The following is a 16,334-nucleotide window of genomic DNA, read 5'->3' on the forward strand; positions in this document are numbered from 1 at the left end:
AGTTTTTAAATCTAACTGTATTTAATTTACTCTGTTCATTTCATTTGTTTACTGAAAACAGTCATGGTAATGGTGAAAAAATTAAGCACACTGTAAAAATGAATATGCTTTATCTAATCTTTAGAATTGTGGCAACAGATTACAAGCAATATTATTAATTAAATTTAACAAATTAGAATTGAGTAATAATTAATCAAATAATTCCTTAAAAGTTAACCATTTAAAATGAGTAAAGTTTACAACAAAAAAATAACAAAAATATCTCACTAAGAGACAGACTTCAAAAATTGGCAACATTAAAAACACCTGATGTTAACAAGCAGAATCGCTGAAGGAGAAAACCGTCATTTTAAAACAACTCGATCACCACAATGGTGACTTCAATTTATGTTTTTTTTTTTTTGGTTGTTGTTGTAAGTTTTACTCATTTTAAATGGTTAACTTTTAAGAAATTAACTTGATTAATTATCTCTCAATTCTAATTTGTTACATTTAATTTGTTGCCACAGTTTTTTTGATTGGATAAAGCATATTCATTTTTACAGTGTAATTAGTGTTAACTAGTTTTAAAACTGTTTAAAAGTGAAAGCCAAAATCATTATTTCTGAATCAGTTCTGAAACGAATTCATTTCTGCATCTGGGTAGCTGTGTGCATGTTCCCTGGTATATCTCTATGAGACGGCCATACCCGAGACACTTTAATACAGGTGTTATGATAGAAATAAATTGGTTCCCATTTATTGCAACATTTTTCGGTCGTTTTTACACTTGAACATGTTTCTAAAACTCATTATGTTTTGTTATTGCACTTCAGACATCTATGCTCACAAATCCCATGTTAAATCCACACTAATTAATGATATAAAGGGAGCAAACAGTCAGTGGACTGACACGTCCTCACACTGTGTTTCTAATTATATGTCCATTCCATGGATTTTCTGAGGATGTGAAGTAAAGGACAGTCCATCAAGTCATTATCACCCCTGTGTTCCAAACACACATAGTCACTGCGGGGTCCACTCATCTGTGCTGAAGACAGATCTGTCACACTGCACCGCTCTAATCTCTCCGCGTGTATTTGCCGTAGGTCGCGCCCACGCAGTTTAATAATAAACTGCTTTTAAATTGTTCTTTTAAAGCTGTTGCGCTGCTTGCCTGGACATTCCACTGTGCTCATTATTACTGGAGAAATAGTTGCAAAATCTTCAATTCAGCTGGTTCAAACTGTGGCAACAAATGCCAACAATTCAACATTTTGATGTTATGTCATTGGGAAACATAATCAGTGTTTACGCATTTTCAAGTAACACAAGTTACGTAATCAGATTACTTTTTTTAAATGAGTAACGCAAGTTACTTTGTTTGCCCATTTATTGACTGACATCTCTCTTGTCTCCATGTTGAGAGAATCGTGAGTAAGTGCAGAGATGTTGTGTACGCTGTGTGAACATGATGCTTATTGTAGTTCTAGACTAACTGAACAGGCATTTACTCTTCGCACTTCACTCCTCAAAATGGGGAAAATACCAGTGTTGTAGTACTCGAGACTCGGACTCGTCTCGGACTCGGTCTCGAGACCATATTTTAATGGTCTTGGTCTCGTCATGGACTCGTGTCCATTTGGACTCGGAATTGACTCGTACTCGAACATTTTTTTTTTTTTAGGACTCAGACTTATTCCCGAGTCCACTCGAGTTCAATTCAAAATATTTTTCATGATTATTAATGTATGTTAATAAAATATTTCTTTAAATTGATTGACACGCCCAGTGATTGGTGATTTTCTAGTGCGCAACTGCGCATGACAAATTGTAATAAAATTACTTTTAACACCACCTACTATGTGGCCGTTTTACCCTGATCATATTTTTAAAAACTAAGTAAATTCAGTAAAAAAAAAAAAAGGATTTCTCTAAGTAAATAAAAGTAAATTAGGTAATCAATCCTCACTCGTCTTGGTCTCGACTCGGACTCGACCGTCTCTGGTCTCGGACTCGACTCTCTATGGACTCGGTGTCGACTCGGACTCGAGTGAGGTGGTCTCGACTACAACACTGGAAAATACTATGATATATGAACTCAGAATATTACTCAAACCTACAATTATTACCCAGATAGCAAACTGACATTGAATCAACGTGGAAACATGACATCGAAACAACGTTGATCTGGCATTGTTTTGCTCATCGAATTAACGTTGAACCAACGTCAGACGCGCCATTCTTCAAAACTAACGTAAAATCAACTTGAAATCGACATTGTTTCAACGTTAGGAAAGCAAACCAATTGCGTCGATTTTCAACGTTAATTCGATGAGCAAAACAATGCCAGATCAACGTTGTTTCAATGTCAGTTTGCTATCTGGGTAAATAATACAAACACACTTTATGTATTTAATCTCACTTTATTAACCAATGTCTTTTCTGCTGATCCTCTATGATCCATTCAACCATAATAATAAGTGACATCAGTTAAATATCACATTTGTGTTTCAGTTTTATTATTACTGCTGAATTAAGAATGAAAGGGCCATTACATTTGCCAAAAATTGAGCTTTTTTTGTTGTTGTCATTGAAAAATCAAACAAGAAAGCCCTGCCAAGATAAAAAAAAGTAACGCAAAAGTAACATATCACATTACTTTCCATAAAAAGTAACTAAGTAACTAAGCAATTAGTTATTTTGTAGGGAGTAACTTTATTGTAACGCATTACTTTCAAATGGACTTTCATAACTGTAATCTTTACACTGTGTAATACATATCGTAACAGTGAACAACAAGCAAGTATTAATGTTAATGATACAGTTGTTTACTGTAAATTAATGTTCGTTTATAATTGATTAACTAATATTTCTCGTTTTGTTCCGATTATGTCAAGGTTTCCGTTCCATCACATTCCAAAACTGACAATTGCCGACCCAACAACTGTTGGTTGTTACTGTTTGTTTGTGCAGCGTGAACATTTAGTATTCATAGTAGCTGGAAGTATGCATAATATATCAATATCATAATATTCTAATGATCACATTTCACAAGGGTTTACAATTTAAACACTAAAACGTTGTGAATTCTAAGGATTGGTTAAAGTAGTTTGAATCTTTGTGACAGTATACGCAAAATGATGAGAGAACATATTATATTAAAGGAGTAGTTCACTTTTAAAAACACTTTTGCTGATAATTTACTCACCCCTTTGTCTTTCTTTCTTCAGTCGAAAATTAAGGTTTTTGATGAAAACATTTCAGGATTTTTCTCCAAATGAAGAGTTCAGATGCAAAAGCCTCTAAATGCCATTTGAAATTTTCTTCTTTAATGATGATTTTTATCAAACTTGTATATTTAAGTTCAGTAATTTCACTTAAATGGCAATGATAATTACCTATTAATTGTTATTTAAGTGAAATTACTGAACTTAAATATACAAGTTTGATAAAAATCATCATTAAAGAAGAAAATTTCAAATGGCATTTAGAGGCTTTTGCATCTGAACTCTTCATATAATGCACTTTACTGGGAACCAAACGGTTCAAGGTCCAAAAGACAGTTTCAGTGCAAACTGCAAACTGTTCAAAGGGCTTTAAATGATTCCAGACGATGAATAAGGGTCTTATCAAGCGAAACGATCGCTCATTTAATAAATAAATAACAAAGTTTAAGTTTTATAAGCTCAAATGGTCGCCTTGCTCTGTTCTGTGATGCGCGTTCGTGACTCTCCTCTTCGAACTCGTTCATCAAAATGAACGAATCTTTTCCCAAGTCAATTCGTTCAGAATCTGGATCAGTATTAATCTGAATCTGTATTCATCGTCTGGAATCGTTTAAAGCCCCTTTGGACAGTTTGCACTGAAACTGTCTTTTGGACCTTGAACCGTTTGGTTCCCATTGAAGTCCATTATATGGAGAAAAATCCTGGAATGTTTTCATCAAAAACCTTAATTTCTTTTTACTACTCCTTTAATACATTTCACTGTAACCTCAATTTTGCGTTTCTGATGTCGTTTATTTCTGGAACTTTGATTGTATTAGTAACGTACATTTGATTAAAAAACATAATTTAGCTCGTAGTTTCCAGTCATGTGTGTTTAACGAAATGCCAGTGTGAGATTTACACATTTTCAGTGACAGGTGAAGAAATGTTTTAAGCGTGCATCATATTCTAAATCCTCAATGGGACATTACGTTTTTCAAAGCTTTAATCCAACCGAAGTCGATCTGAGAAAAGCGGGAGCTGGTAAACATTTGCCGAGACCATTTCATCCTTTCTCCTCACACTGAAAGTCTGTAGTAGATATTTCACCACAGCTTGAAGCACAAATCACAGAGTTGAAGGGTGTCAAGAGGAGAGAACCTTTTTATTCAAAGTGTTTGTACGTTTATGTAACGTGTATACAGTCGGACTGCCAAAGTCATCTCGTTTTTATAGCTTCTGAGCACATTATTTACCTCATAAGCTGGGATGCCAGACTGCAAAGTAATACAGCAAAATAATATTACAGTCCAGAGGCTTTGGCTGCATATCCCCCCAGTAATGAGATGTTTAATGAATGTAAAAAATGTGCTCTTTCGTGCAGATACGCTGCCTCAGTAAACGACGGATCCCAGTACTTCATCCTGCTCATCATCACGGATGGAGTGATATCAGATATGGCCCAGACAAAAGAGTCCATTGTTAATGTGGGTATTCGGTCTACTACACAAGTCTTTAGCTCTTGATCAACTTCGAAATCCCACTCTTAGAGTAAATGTTCTGCATAAATAAAGAACAAATGCATGCATTAAATATGTTTATTCTAAATATAAATAAATAGATTTACATTTTAATATTAAAATAATTCTAATAAAGACACATTAGTCATGGTAAATTCTTGTTTTATCTGCTTTTCTTCTTCTTCTTCTTTCCAGGCTGCATGTCTTCCCATGTCAATTATTATTGTCGGAGTTGGACCAGCCGAGTTTGACGGTAAGAAAAGGATGCTTTCATTTAGTTATTAAGTGTAATTTAGACTCCACTTATAGATTTAGTTTTTGCTTATATTTTCTGGTCACACTTTAGATTACGGTCCAATTATGACTTTTGACCTTGTTTAAAGGGATACTTCAGGATTTAGCATTAAGCTTTGTATTAGTAGAAAACCTGTAGTATTTTCGAATTTCCATGCTTCCCACCCTCATATCCCCCTGAGACGAGAGATTTAGGTATTTTTTTGTCTGGAAAAAAATCCTCCGATTGCGTCATCGGAGGATTTTTTGGCCAGAGGCTAATGAGGCTACAGTCAGTAGTAGGGGATCTCACATATGTCACTCATCGGTAATCACGCCACCGGCCTCGCGTCGTTCTCCCGCGGCCCTCACTCGTCCCGCTCGCCACTGTAAACATGACGAATGGCGACTGTAGAACGCAAAAGCCGAATCCTGGACATTTTGGGCGATCTCGAAACACATTTTCGGGCAGACTCATCACGGAGACTCACTAGTAGCCTAGAGTTGTTGTTTAACTACTGCTCTCTGTTACCGGTAGGCGTGGCCTCCTAAGGCAGCGAAGCAAGTGCATTCTGGGAATTGTAGTCTTCCATTCAGGCTTTTCTCAGTCTAGAAAGCTCCAAATTCAAAAATAATTTCACATTTCTTTTACATAAATGACCCATTTTAAATACACATTCATCTTTCCAGAGGAGATGTATGCCTTTAATAGTTAATAAGGTAGTTGTTACGTTTAGGTATTGTGTAGGATTAAGGGATGTAGAATATGGCATTAATAAGTACGGATAAACAGCCAATATCCTAGTGATATTCAATCATATTAAGCAACTAGTTAATAGTGAGAATTGGACCCTAAACTAAAGTGTTACCTATTTTCTTTGTATCCTCATTTTTGTATTCAGCTCATTGTACCTCTAGATGTGCTTTGTGCTTTATAGTGATGCTCAGGTCTTGATCTTGAGTGGATAAAAGGATTGTGTACTACGGCAGAGTAAATGAGCACGTAATGTGACAGCCGTTTCCCTCGTTGCGCTGACAGTAATGCAGATGGGTTTAGTAATAATGAAACAAGACTAAAATACTCAAAACAACAATCACGGGGCACTCAAACACACAGCTAACTCCTCATGCGTGTTTCTTATCTGTTGTGTGTGTCCTCAGCCATGATCGAGTTGGATGGTGATGAAGTCAGAATCTCATCGAGGGGCAGATACGCTGAGAGAGACATCGTACAGGTATCAGAAGTATTTCAAACATTAAACCATCACCATTAATAAAGGGACATTACAAAAAAACTACAATTTTATGTTTATTAATTATATTACTTAAAGGAGTAGTTCACTTTTGAAAAAACTTTTGCTGATAATTTACTCACTGCCATGTCATCCAAGATGTCCATGTCTTTCTTTCTTCAGTCGAAAAGAAGTTAAGGTTTTTAATGGATTTTTCTCCATATAATGGACTTCAGTGGGAACCAGACGGTTCAAGGTCCAAAAGAAACTTTCAGTACAAACTGGGCTTTAAACGATTCCAGACGATGAATAAGGGTCTTATCAAGCGAAACGATCACTCGTTTTATGAATAGATAACAAAGTTTAAGTTTTATAAGCTTAAACGCTCGCTCACTTTTGTAAAAATGACACACTGTACTTCCGCAATTTTGTATTCTCGCGCATGGACCGTCAGATCAACAGAGGGTTATTAATAAAACAGCGATTGAGAAAAGTATGTTCAAAACTGAAAATTGTATTGCTCTTGGAACAATGCAACATCCATCTATACTGGCACTCAACAGCATTTTGCTTTGGGACTTTTATTTGGGCAGAAGGTGCTCCCCATTCTTCTTCTTCCAAATTAACTGACTAACTGACTCCCACTAAACGTTTACTCTTGAAATACAACAGCCTTTTTTTTCTGTATTTTCTAGTCAGGTAGCACCGATATCAAACATTTTTTTGCCACATACTGTAGGAAGCCAAGTTTATTGAATGTCATCGGTGATTCGCGCTTTTAACGGAATAATAATTTACTCAGATTATTATAATAAACAGAATTTAATGTGTGGATGCTAATATAATTATCGGTCACACTTTATTTTGTGACGTAGATACATTTTTAGGATTATTAATTAACTACATGTACTTATTGTAGAGTTACTCTTAGGGTTTGGATTAAAGTTAGTTACTTGTAATTATGCATAATGTACGCTATTACTATAGTAAGAACTTTATTGCGTGGATGCTAACAATTATCGGTATTAATATTTATTAACAATATGGACTTACTGTAGAGTTAGGGTTAGTTACTTATAATTACTGACAATTTTACTGTTATTACTATATTTAGTATACTGTTTATAGTAACAGAAATGTATTGTGTGGATGCTACCATAATTATCGGTAACACCTTATTTTAACAACATACTTACTCAAATAAGTATTGCATAATATTAATTAACTACCTGTACTTACTGTAGGATTCAGTTTAGGTTTAGTTACATGTAAGTATGCATAATGTACTGTTGAGTACATGTAGTAATGTGTAACTTAAAATGAAGTGTCACCATATCTTTATATTTATTGTTTTTGGTGTGAAAGAGCCTTTCAAATCCTGGTCCAGGGGCCACACCACTTTGGATATTTAATGTTAAAATGCTAATGCTCAGATTTTTCTTTTAAATGGTGGATAACATGTGTTGTGAATTTATCCAGGTCTAAAAACATAGACCATGTAAGTTGATGAATTTGAATGCAAATTATGTTCATTATAGCCATTACCATCATACAGTACATAGCCATTCTGTGTTCTTCTGACTGAACTCCGCTGGCTTTTTACAATTAAGAACAGAGCTCTTTCTGTCTCTCTCGAAATCGTATTTCTTAATGCTTTTTCCATGCTCCTCCCGCTCATCTTGCCGAGGCAGTCATCATTATGTTCCTGGGTCGCTCCATGCTTGTTAGGAATATGTTAACAGGCAGTGTGCATGATCAACTATCATAGGTGGCTAGGGAGGCTTGTCCAATTAGATGCACCCTCACATACACACACATTCCAGTGGATCCGGCTTCCCGGCGCCCAACACATACTTAAAAGCCCAATTTTTCTTAACTAATCGGCTGTGTAGTGCTCTCAGAAACAGCCGTATCTCTTAGGATAATTTGGCTCTCAGTCTCAAAGGCGTTTTGAGTTGATTGGCATGCTGAGCATTTGATGGCTGTGCCCTCATTTCAGGTTAATCGCTCTTTCAGCTTTGCAAATTCTCACAGAAATGCAGATGAATGCGAGACCTGCTTCAGATTATTTTCACCTGATGAAAGTCAACATAAAGAGTGTGTTTATACCATAAAATCCACTCTACGTGGACATGTATTTTGTAACATTCCCCGAATTTGGTCTGTTTCCGCCATTATATCATGCATGTTGGTTTACTGCCAACAGACGTGTTGAATTACAATACGTGCGATGTGTCATGTACGCTTTTCGACATGGATGTTGAATTATGTTAAAGGAGTAGTTCACTTTTGAAAAAACTTTTGTTGATAATTTACTCACCCCCATGTCATCCAAGATGTCCATGTCTTTCTTTCTTCAGTCGAAAAGAAATTAAGGTTTTTGATGAAAACATTCCAGCGTTTTTCTCCATATAATGGACTTCAGTGGGAACCAAACGATTCAAGGTCCAAACTGCAAACTGTTCAAAGGGCTTTAAACAATTCCAGACGATGAATAACACATCACTAATAAATAACAAAGTTTAAGTTTTATAAGCTCAAATGGTCGTCTTGCTCTGTTCTGTGACGCCTGTTCGAACTCGTTTATCAAAATGAACTAATCTTTTTCCGAGCCAATTCATTCGTTTCACTCGTTGAATGAACAAAATGATTCGGAAAAAGATTTGTTCATTCGTTCACTCTCCTGTTCGAACTCGTTCATCAAAATGAACGAATCTTTTTTCCAAGTCAATTCGTTCGTTGAATGAACCAAATGACTCAGAAAAAGATTCGTACAAGAGAGTCACGATCACAGAACAGAGCAAGGCGACCATTTGAGCTTATAAAATTTAAACTGTTATTTATTTATTAAATGAGTGATCGTTTCACTTGATAAAACCCTTATTCGTCGCCTAGAATCGCTTAAAAGCCCTTTGAACAGTTTGCAGTTTGCACTGAAAGTGTCTTTTGGACCTTAAACCGTTTGGTTACGTGAACTACTCCTTTAATATCTTATGTGAATTTTTGTTTCGTTTTAAATAGCCTACTATATTGTTGAATTAAAGATGGTAATGTATTTTATTTGCACCAAGTCTTTAGCAATAATCCCTTTGAAGAAACCTCATTTAGCTCTTTCCATTTTTTCCCAACCAATAAATAAATAAATAAACAAATAAAAATCAGTGACCCATCTCATTCAGGAGCATTTTCAGACAAAAAAAAAAACTTCTTTATGCACATCACTAAATAATAGTCTGTGAACATTAGAGCCAGACCGATATTATCGGCCGATATTAAGCATTTTCCATAATATCGGTATCGGCAGTTATAATGGCCGATAAATGAATATTTAAAAAATAAAATAAAAATGGACAAAACTCGCTTTAATCATCTCTCTTTGGCCTGTTATATTGAAAATGTATTTTTTACAATTTGCAGTATGATGTTATCTATTGCTAAATTATGGCTCATCATAGACTAGCTAACCACAAAGCTAGCTAATGCCACTATCATCAGTGGAAGACCGCTAACGTTAACATTAATGAGCTTGGAAACCACAATGAACTTTTTCTGCCTAAATAAAGTAATGATTAGTGTATTTATAACTAGAATATCTCTAGTTACAGTCCCTGCATTGTGAAATGTAAGTTATACATGCGAGGAGTGAACATTTAGACATAGAGAAAAAGTATCAAACGTATCTTGTGCAGAAAAGTTAGCTTTTCTTTTACACGTGTGTGAAATCCAACAATATTTAATAAAAACAAAAATATCGTCCGATATATCGGAATTTTTAAAACCCAAAAATATTTGTATCGTATCGGCCTTCAAAATCCATTATCGGTCGGGCTCTAGTGAACATCAAATATCGATTCGAATGTGTTTTTTTGCTTTTGCAGTTTGTTCCATTCAGAGACTACATCGATCGCACTGGGAATCACATCCTCAGCATGGCCCGCCTGGCCAAAGACGTTCTTGCTGAGATCCCAGACCAGTTCCTATCCTACATGAAGACCAGAGGCATCAAGCCATCTCCCGCTCCCCCTCCGTACACACCGCCAGGACACCCGCTGCAAACTCAGATCTGAAACGGGCCCAGGAGCGAGCCTTGCAGTATCTCAGTATCTATCTCTCAAATCACTCAGTGAGGTGAAAGTTTCCTCAGCTTTTTCTGTCCCTTTCTCTTTGCACTATGGGGGCTGTAGATGGTCACCATGCTTCGACAGGGTTATGAGGACAGGTTTACTTCCATTACAGGCATTCTCTGTCAGGATGTCTCTCCGTTTCTCTCTCTGTCTCTCGATGCCTGGCTAGCTTGTTTTCTGAGAGCCATGTTATAGAATGAACTTCACGTTTCTGGCTCACCACGAAAAGAAGGATGAGCGTGTGTGACGGAATGACTAAGAAACGAGCTGACGATGTTGCGCCACGTCTCAGAACAGCAGAGCAGCTTCCTCTTCCTCAGACTGGGAAAAGGCTAACAAATCACCAGTCTCAAACGGACTGTTGTACATAAATGTGACTTTTTTTCCGTCATTTCTTATCTCTTCCTCTTCTTTCTTCTCTGAGCTCTCACTCAATGTTTACATGTTAATGATTTTCTTACTGTTGGATCTGACTTTTATAAATGTATATCTTCAACATGATCCTCGCAGCATGTTATCTTTGCCAAGCCCGTCAGGTCGCAGCGGCTGGTGTCGTCGCGGAAAACCACATTTCTCGCATGGAAATGGTGTGCTCAGGCATGCGATGCATGTCGTGCAACGTTCATGTTATTTGGCCTTTTCTCGTTCTCTCTCTTTCTCTCTCTCACTCACTTTCTATTTTTATTTATTTAATTTTTTTTTGACGGGCACCTCGTTGTGCATAAAGAACCTCATAGCAACGTGCTTCATAACATTTATCTCTGAGCAGCTGCTCTCAAATAAGAGCCCAGTGGTCAAAAACACAGATGCCATTATTATTTTCTGTCTTAAAACTTTTTGTAGGGATGTTTTGTCATTTTTCTGTTGATTTGGTGATGCTGTGTAATGTTTTTTTCCAATAACATGTAGATTCATTCATCATATTTAATAAGTACATAGTAGTTTTGCCCAAAGATAGGGAATTACGAAATCCTTGGATTTCATTGTGAATATTAAAGTGTTGAAACCTGATAAGATACACCTAATTTACAAAAGTCTTTTCTAGAAATATTTTTGATCCCATTATTTTAGAAATGTGCTGCTAGTATCAGGAAAAATAATTATTTCCAAAATCACATATCAACTTTTGACATTTTTTTTTCATTTTTTCTTGATTATTACCATTGCAAAATACTAAAACAAAACCTTTTTTTCTCATATAGTAAATGTGAATCTTATAGTATGTAGCAACTCATTTTTTCATCACACACTAGTGAACTATTTTGGGTGACAGCCTCGTGTTGAGGGGGAACATTCCCTGTTAAAACTTTTTTTTTTCCCCAGTTGTGCTGCTTTTTCACACACAATATTGAAATATTACACATAAAGTAGCTGCAAAAAGTCTTTTAAAACACTAATGCCAAACATACTGAGCAAATGTAGGATGATGCATTGTTTTTTACAAAAAAAAAGTGTTTTATAGAAAAATAACATTTGCCGAAGAAATGTATTTTAGGTTTGAAACAAAAGTCACAAAATAAAACCAAAACGTATTTCAATTATTGGTATGCTTAATTACTGATTGAATATAATCATAACAAATCACCTTAAACATAATTTCGAAATTGGCTGAAAAAAGTGAAGCTGGTATGGTGTTCTAATGATTTTATAATATTATTATAAAAATACTTTGTAAACTGCTTTTCCTTGACTATCAACTCAACTCAGAAAGAAAGTGGACTCATTTTAAATTTGTCTGCAAAACTACTTTCCATCATGTGAGTATGGAAGCTTGTTTCCACCATAGAATGAAAAATATAAAAGTTAATTGCGACTTTTTATCTCGCAATTCTGACTTTATTTCTCAGAATTGCAAGATGGAAAGTCGAAATTGCGAGATATAAAGTCAGAATTGCCTGATATAAAGTCGCAATTTCGAGATATAAAGTTGCAATTGCGAGATATAAAGTCAGAATTGTGTGATATAAAGTCGCAATTGAGTGTTATAAAGTCAGAATTGCGAGATATAAAGTAAGAATTGCTAGATATAAAGTCACAATTGCGTGTTATAAAGTCAGAATTGCTTGATATAAAGTCGCAATTTCGAGATATAAAGTTGCAATTGCGAGATATAATGTCAGAATTGTGTGATATAAAGTCGCAATTGAGTGTTATAAAATCAGAATTGCTTGATATAAATCGCAATTTCGAGATATAAAGTTGCAATTGCAAGATATAAAGTCAGAATTGTGTGATATAAAGTCGCAATTGAGTGTTATAAAGTCAGAAATTCGAGATATAAAGTCAGAATTGTGAGATTTAAACTATTCTGAGGGGATAGTATCCCCTTAGAATTGGCCCAATAAGTCTCAATTGCGAGTTTATATCTCACAATTCTGAGAAAAGATGTCAGAATTTCGAGACATAAACTCGCAATTACAGTATGTGTTATAAAGTCAGAATTGTGAGATATAAAGTCAGAATTGCGAGAAAAAAAGTCAGAATTCTGAGATAAAAAGTCGCACTTCTGTCTTTTTTCACAATTCTGACTTTATATCTCACAATTCTGACTTTATAACACGCAATTGCGACTATAACACGCAATTGCGACTTTATATCTCTCAATTCTGACTTTATATCTCGCAATTGCGACTATAACACGCAATTGCGACTTTATATCTCGCAATTCTGACTTTATAACACGCAATTGCGACTATAACACGCAATTGCGACTTTATATCTCGCAATTCTGACTTTATAACTCGCAATTGCGACTATAACACGCAATTGCGACTTTATATCTCGCAATTCTGACTTTATAACACGCAATTGCGACTATAACACGCAATTGCGACTTTATATCTCGCAATTCTGACTTTATAACACGCAATTGCGACTATAACACGCAATTGCGACTATAACACGCAATTTCGACTTTATATCTCGCAATTCTGACTTTATAACACGCAATTGCGACTATAACACGCAATTGCGACTATAACACAATTGCGACTATAACACAATTGCGACTATAACACACAATTGCGACTATAACATGCAATTGCGACTTTATATCTTGCAATTCTGACTTTATAACACACAATTGCGACTATAACACGCAATTGCGACTTTATATCTCGCAATTCTGACTTTATAACACGCTATTGCGACTATAACACGCAATTGCGACTATAACACAATTGCGACTATAACACAATTGCGACTATAACACACAATTGCGACTATAACGCAATTGCGACTATAACACGCAATTGCGACTTTATATCTTGCAATTCTGACTTTATAACACACAATTGCGACTATAACACGCAATTGCGACTTTATATCACGCAATTCTGACTTTATATCTCACAATTCTGACTTTTAATCTCGCAATTGCGACTTCATATCACGCAATTCTGACTTTTTATCTCGCAATTCTGACTTTTACTGATTCTCAGAATTGCGAGATATAAACTCACAATTGTGAGAAAAAAAGTCAGAATTGCAAAATATAAACTCGCAATTGTGAGTCAGAATTGTGAGATAAAAAGTCACAATTATTTATTTTATTTTTTTATTCAGTGGTGGAAACAAGCTTCCATATGTAAGTGTAATGCATCAAATCAAAAGATTTAAGAATGTTGAGGAGAAATTTCGTCTTGACTTTGGCATGCATGAACTGCACAGAGTGTCAGTTGAAGAATAATATATGTGTGAAAAAGCAGCACTTCAACCTTGGGATTTAGTTGACGATCATATCTCTCTCCTGGGAATGTTGGCTCTCAACATTCCTGTACTTGCCCTCAGTTTAGTTCCTCTCTGCATTGCTGGTTCCACGGCAGCTGCCACTTTGGCAAGCCCATTCACCTGTAAGTATGCACCTGTGTGAGGGAGTGTGTGTGTGTGTGTGTGTGTGTGTGAGAGAGAGAGTGTGTCAGTTTGGCGAGCATCATCGAAGTGTTTTTAAATGTGTGACTCGACTCACATGAAATTTGTTTACTGAAGATATCCAAATATTATATTGTATGCTATTCATATCTTAATATTGCGTGCACTATGTTTGCATGTACAGTTTTACAAGAGATTCACCAAGTCTTTTGTTATTGTTAGTGTTTTGAGTAAAAAAACTTTAAAAAAAAAACAGGAAAATAACTGTACAAATGGCCTTAATCTCTCACTGAATTCTTGGAATTGTGTGATGCCTTCAGATGAATTGTTATATATTTTGTGTTAGTGTACAATTGCTTTCTAGTGTATATTTTCTTTGCACAACTCATGTATGAAAAAAAAAATAATTATATTGTAATTTTTGGAATCGGTGATTAAACGGAGAAAGCATGATTGAAGTTCTGATTGTCTAGTAAGTCCATATGATGAAATTATTATTTCTGTATCAAGTACTAATTTTGGAATAAACATTCTTAATATACAGTATACACATTGCTTTATGAGTCTGAAATGGGATTTTCTGATTATTCTGGTTGTAAGATGAACTACTATTTGTACTACAAAACTACTTAGAAAAGTGCCAGTGAAGTCATATTTCTGTAAAATTTCGCTGGCAAAAAAAAAAAAAGAAGTCCGTTGTCTTTTGTCGGACAGTGTAGTTGGGTCATATATAGCAGTTCCATGACCGTGGAGAGCGAAGGTTCATTTCTCACTGGATTTGTCATCTATAAAGGTTAAAGAAAATTGAGCCGGGGTGCCCCTCACAAAAATGTGGGGAAATTTTGTGAGAGCCCGATATCCAAAATGGCTGCCGTCGGCCAAGCTGGAAATAATCTTTTTAATGGTTTTGCCCACAGTACTGCATAACACATGGTGTCTGAGATAATTTTGGGGCAAGAAATTCATAAACAATGTAGATTTATTGATTTGACATATTTGTGACCTTCAAATTCAAGATGGCCGCCAATTGGCTCACTACAGGTGAATAGGGTACTTTCTTTTACTTACAGATATCACCATGAAACTGTACCAGTTGATTACTCACATGAATGGGAGAAAATAATGTATTGTGAGTTTTAAATATTCTAATCAGACTATATCTAATTACATAGGCACTAATTTGCATATATTTTGAAGTGACGAATCTGACCATTGAAAAAATACAAGGTTCAAAATTATTTTAGCAAATTATTTCCCCGGCTCATTTTTTTCTTTAACCTTTATAGAGGACAAATCCAGTGAGAAATGAACCTTCGCTCTCCACGGTCACGGAACTGCTATAGATGACCCAACTAGTGTAGAGATAAAGCACAAGTCACTTTCAAACCAAACTGCTTTCTGTTCATCAACGTTGGTAAAAAAAAAAAAAATATGAATTTCCCTATCACATAGATTCAATTGACTGGATTTTGCCTGAGAAAATTCTCCAAAAAAACGGTAAATGTAACCGCACCTAAAGGATCCAATCCAACAACATAGTGTCGGCCAGATGTGGGCCGGATCTGGGCAGACACTATGTTGCTGTCTGGGATGGTCCTAGATACAGGACAGAATCACTGACTGTCTTTGGTACTGCACTGTTAGCTTAGGAACATAATAACATTAAACTGGAATCAGTTATAAGTCAAGTCTCCTAGCCTTCAATGTGAGGAGTGCTATTTGTGTAGCATGTAGAGTTTATGCCCTTGGGAAGCGTTTAAATTTGGAACAGAGTTCCAATATTGTTCCTATTCTTTCTGACTAGAGAGCCTTTAGAAATAATAACTGTTTTCCATATTGGTGTGACATTGTAATTACAGAAGGAGCAGATTATCTGCCTGGTAAACTCCAATATATAATTATATCAGAGTGCTAAACCATGTGGACCTGTAGAAGATACACAGGGTCAACTTCTAAACGGGGTTTAAAAACAAAAAATAATCATTACTTTGGTTCAGTATTTTAACTTTTTCGACTGTTCATGCTGTAACATACCGTTCTAAAAATGGTTTGATTTGGGAAAGAAATGCCAGTTAATAATATTATAACTTAAAAAGTGGATCCTCAAACTGTACGAAACCTCATACA

At 35.6% G+C, this 16,334-nt stretch overlaps 1 protein-coding gene across 2 annotated transcripts in view; it reads left to right on the forward strand.

The window, feature by feature from the left end:
• LOC120477083 (copine-8) overlaps positions 1-14,753 on the forward strand; it is a 117,898-nt gene extending 103,145 nt beyond the window's left edge. For both annotated transcript variants that reach the window (XM_039668490.2, XM_089126651.1), the window contains 4 exons: positions 4,573-4,675; positions 4,904-4,961; positions 6,143-6,216; positions 10,092-14,753. In XM_039668490.2, coding sequence (XP_039524424.1) covers positions 4,573-4,675; positions 4,904-4,961; positions 6,143-6,216; positions 10,092-10,280 — 424 coding nt within the window. In that variant the 3' untranslated portion in view covers positions 10,281-14,753. The remainder of the gene's footprint in view (positions 1-4,572; positions 4,676-4,903; positions 4,962-6,142; positions 6,217-10,091) is intronic.
• Positions 14,754-16,334: the final 1,581 nt, after the last annotated feature.

Source organism: Pimephales promelas, chromosome 24, assembly GCF_988280905.1.
Source record: "Pimephales promelas chromosome 24, fPimPro1.hap1.1, whole genome shotgun sequence".
NCBI classification, from domain to species: Eukaryota; Metazoa; Chordata; class Actinopteri; order Cypriniformes; family Leuciscidae; genus Pimephales; species Pimephales promelas.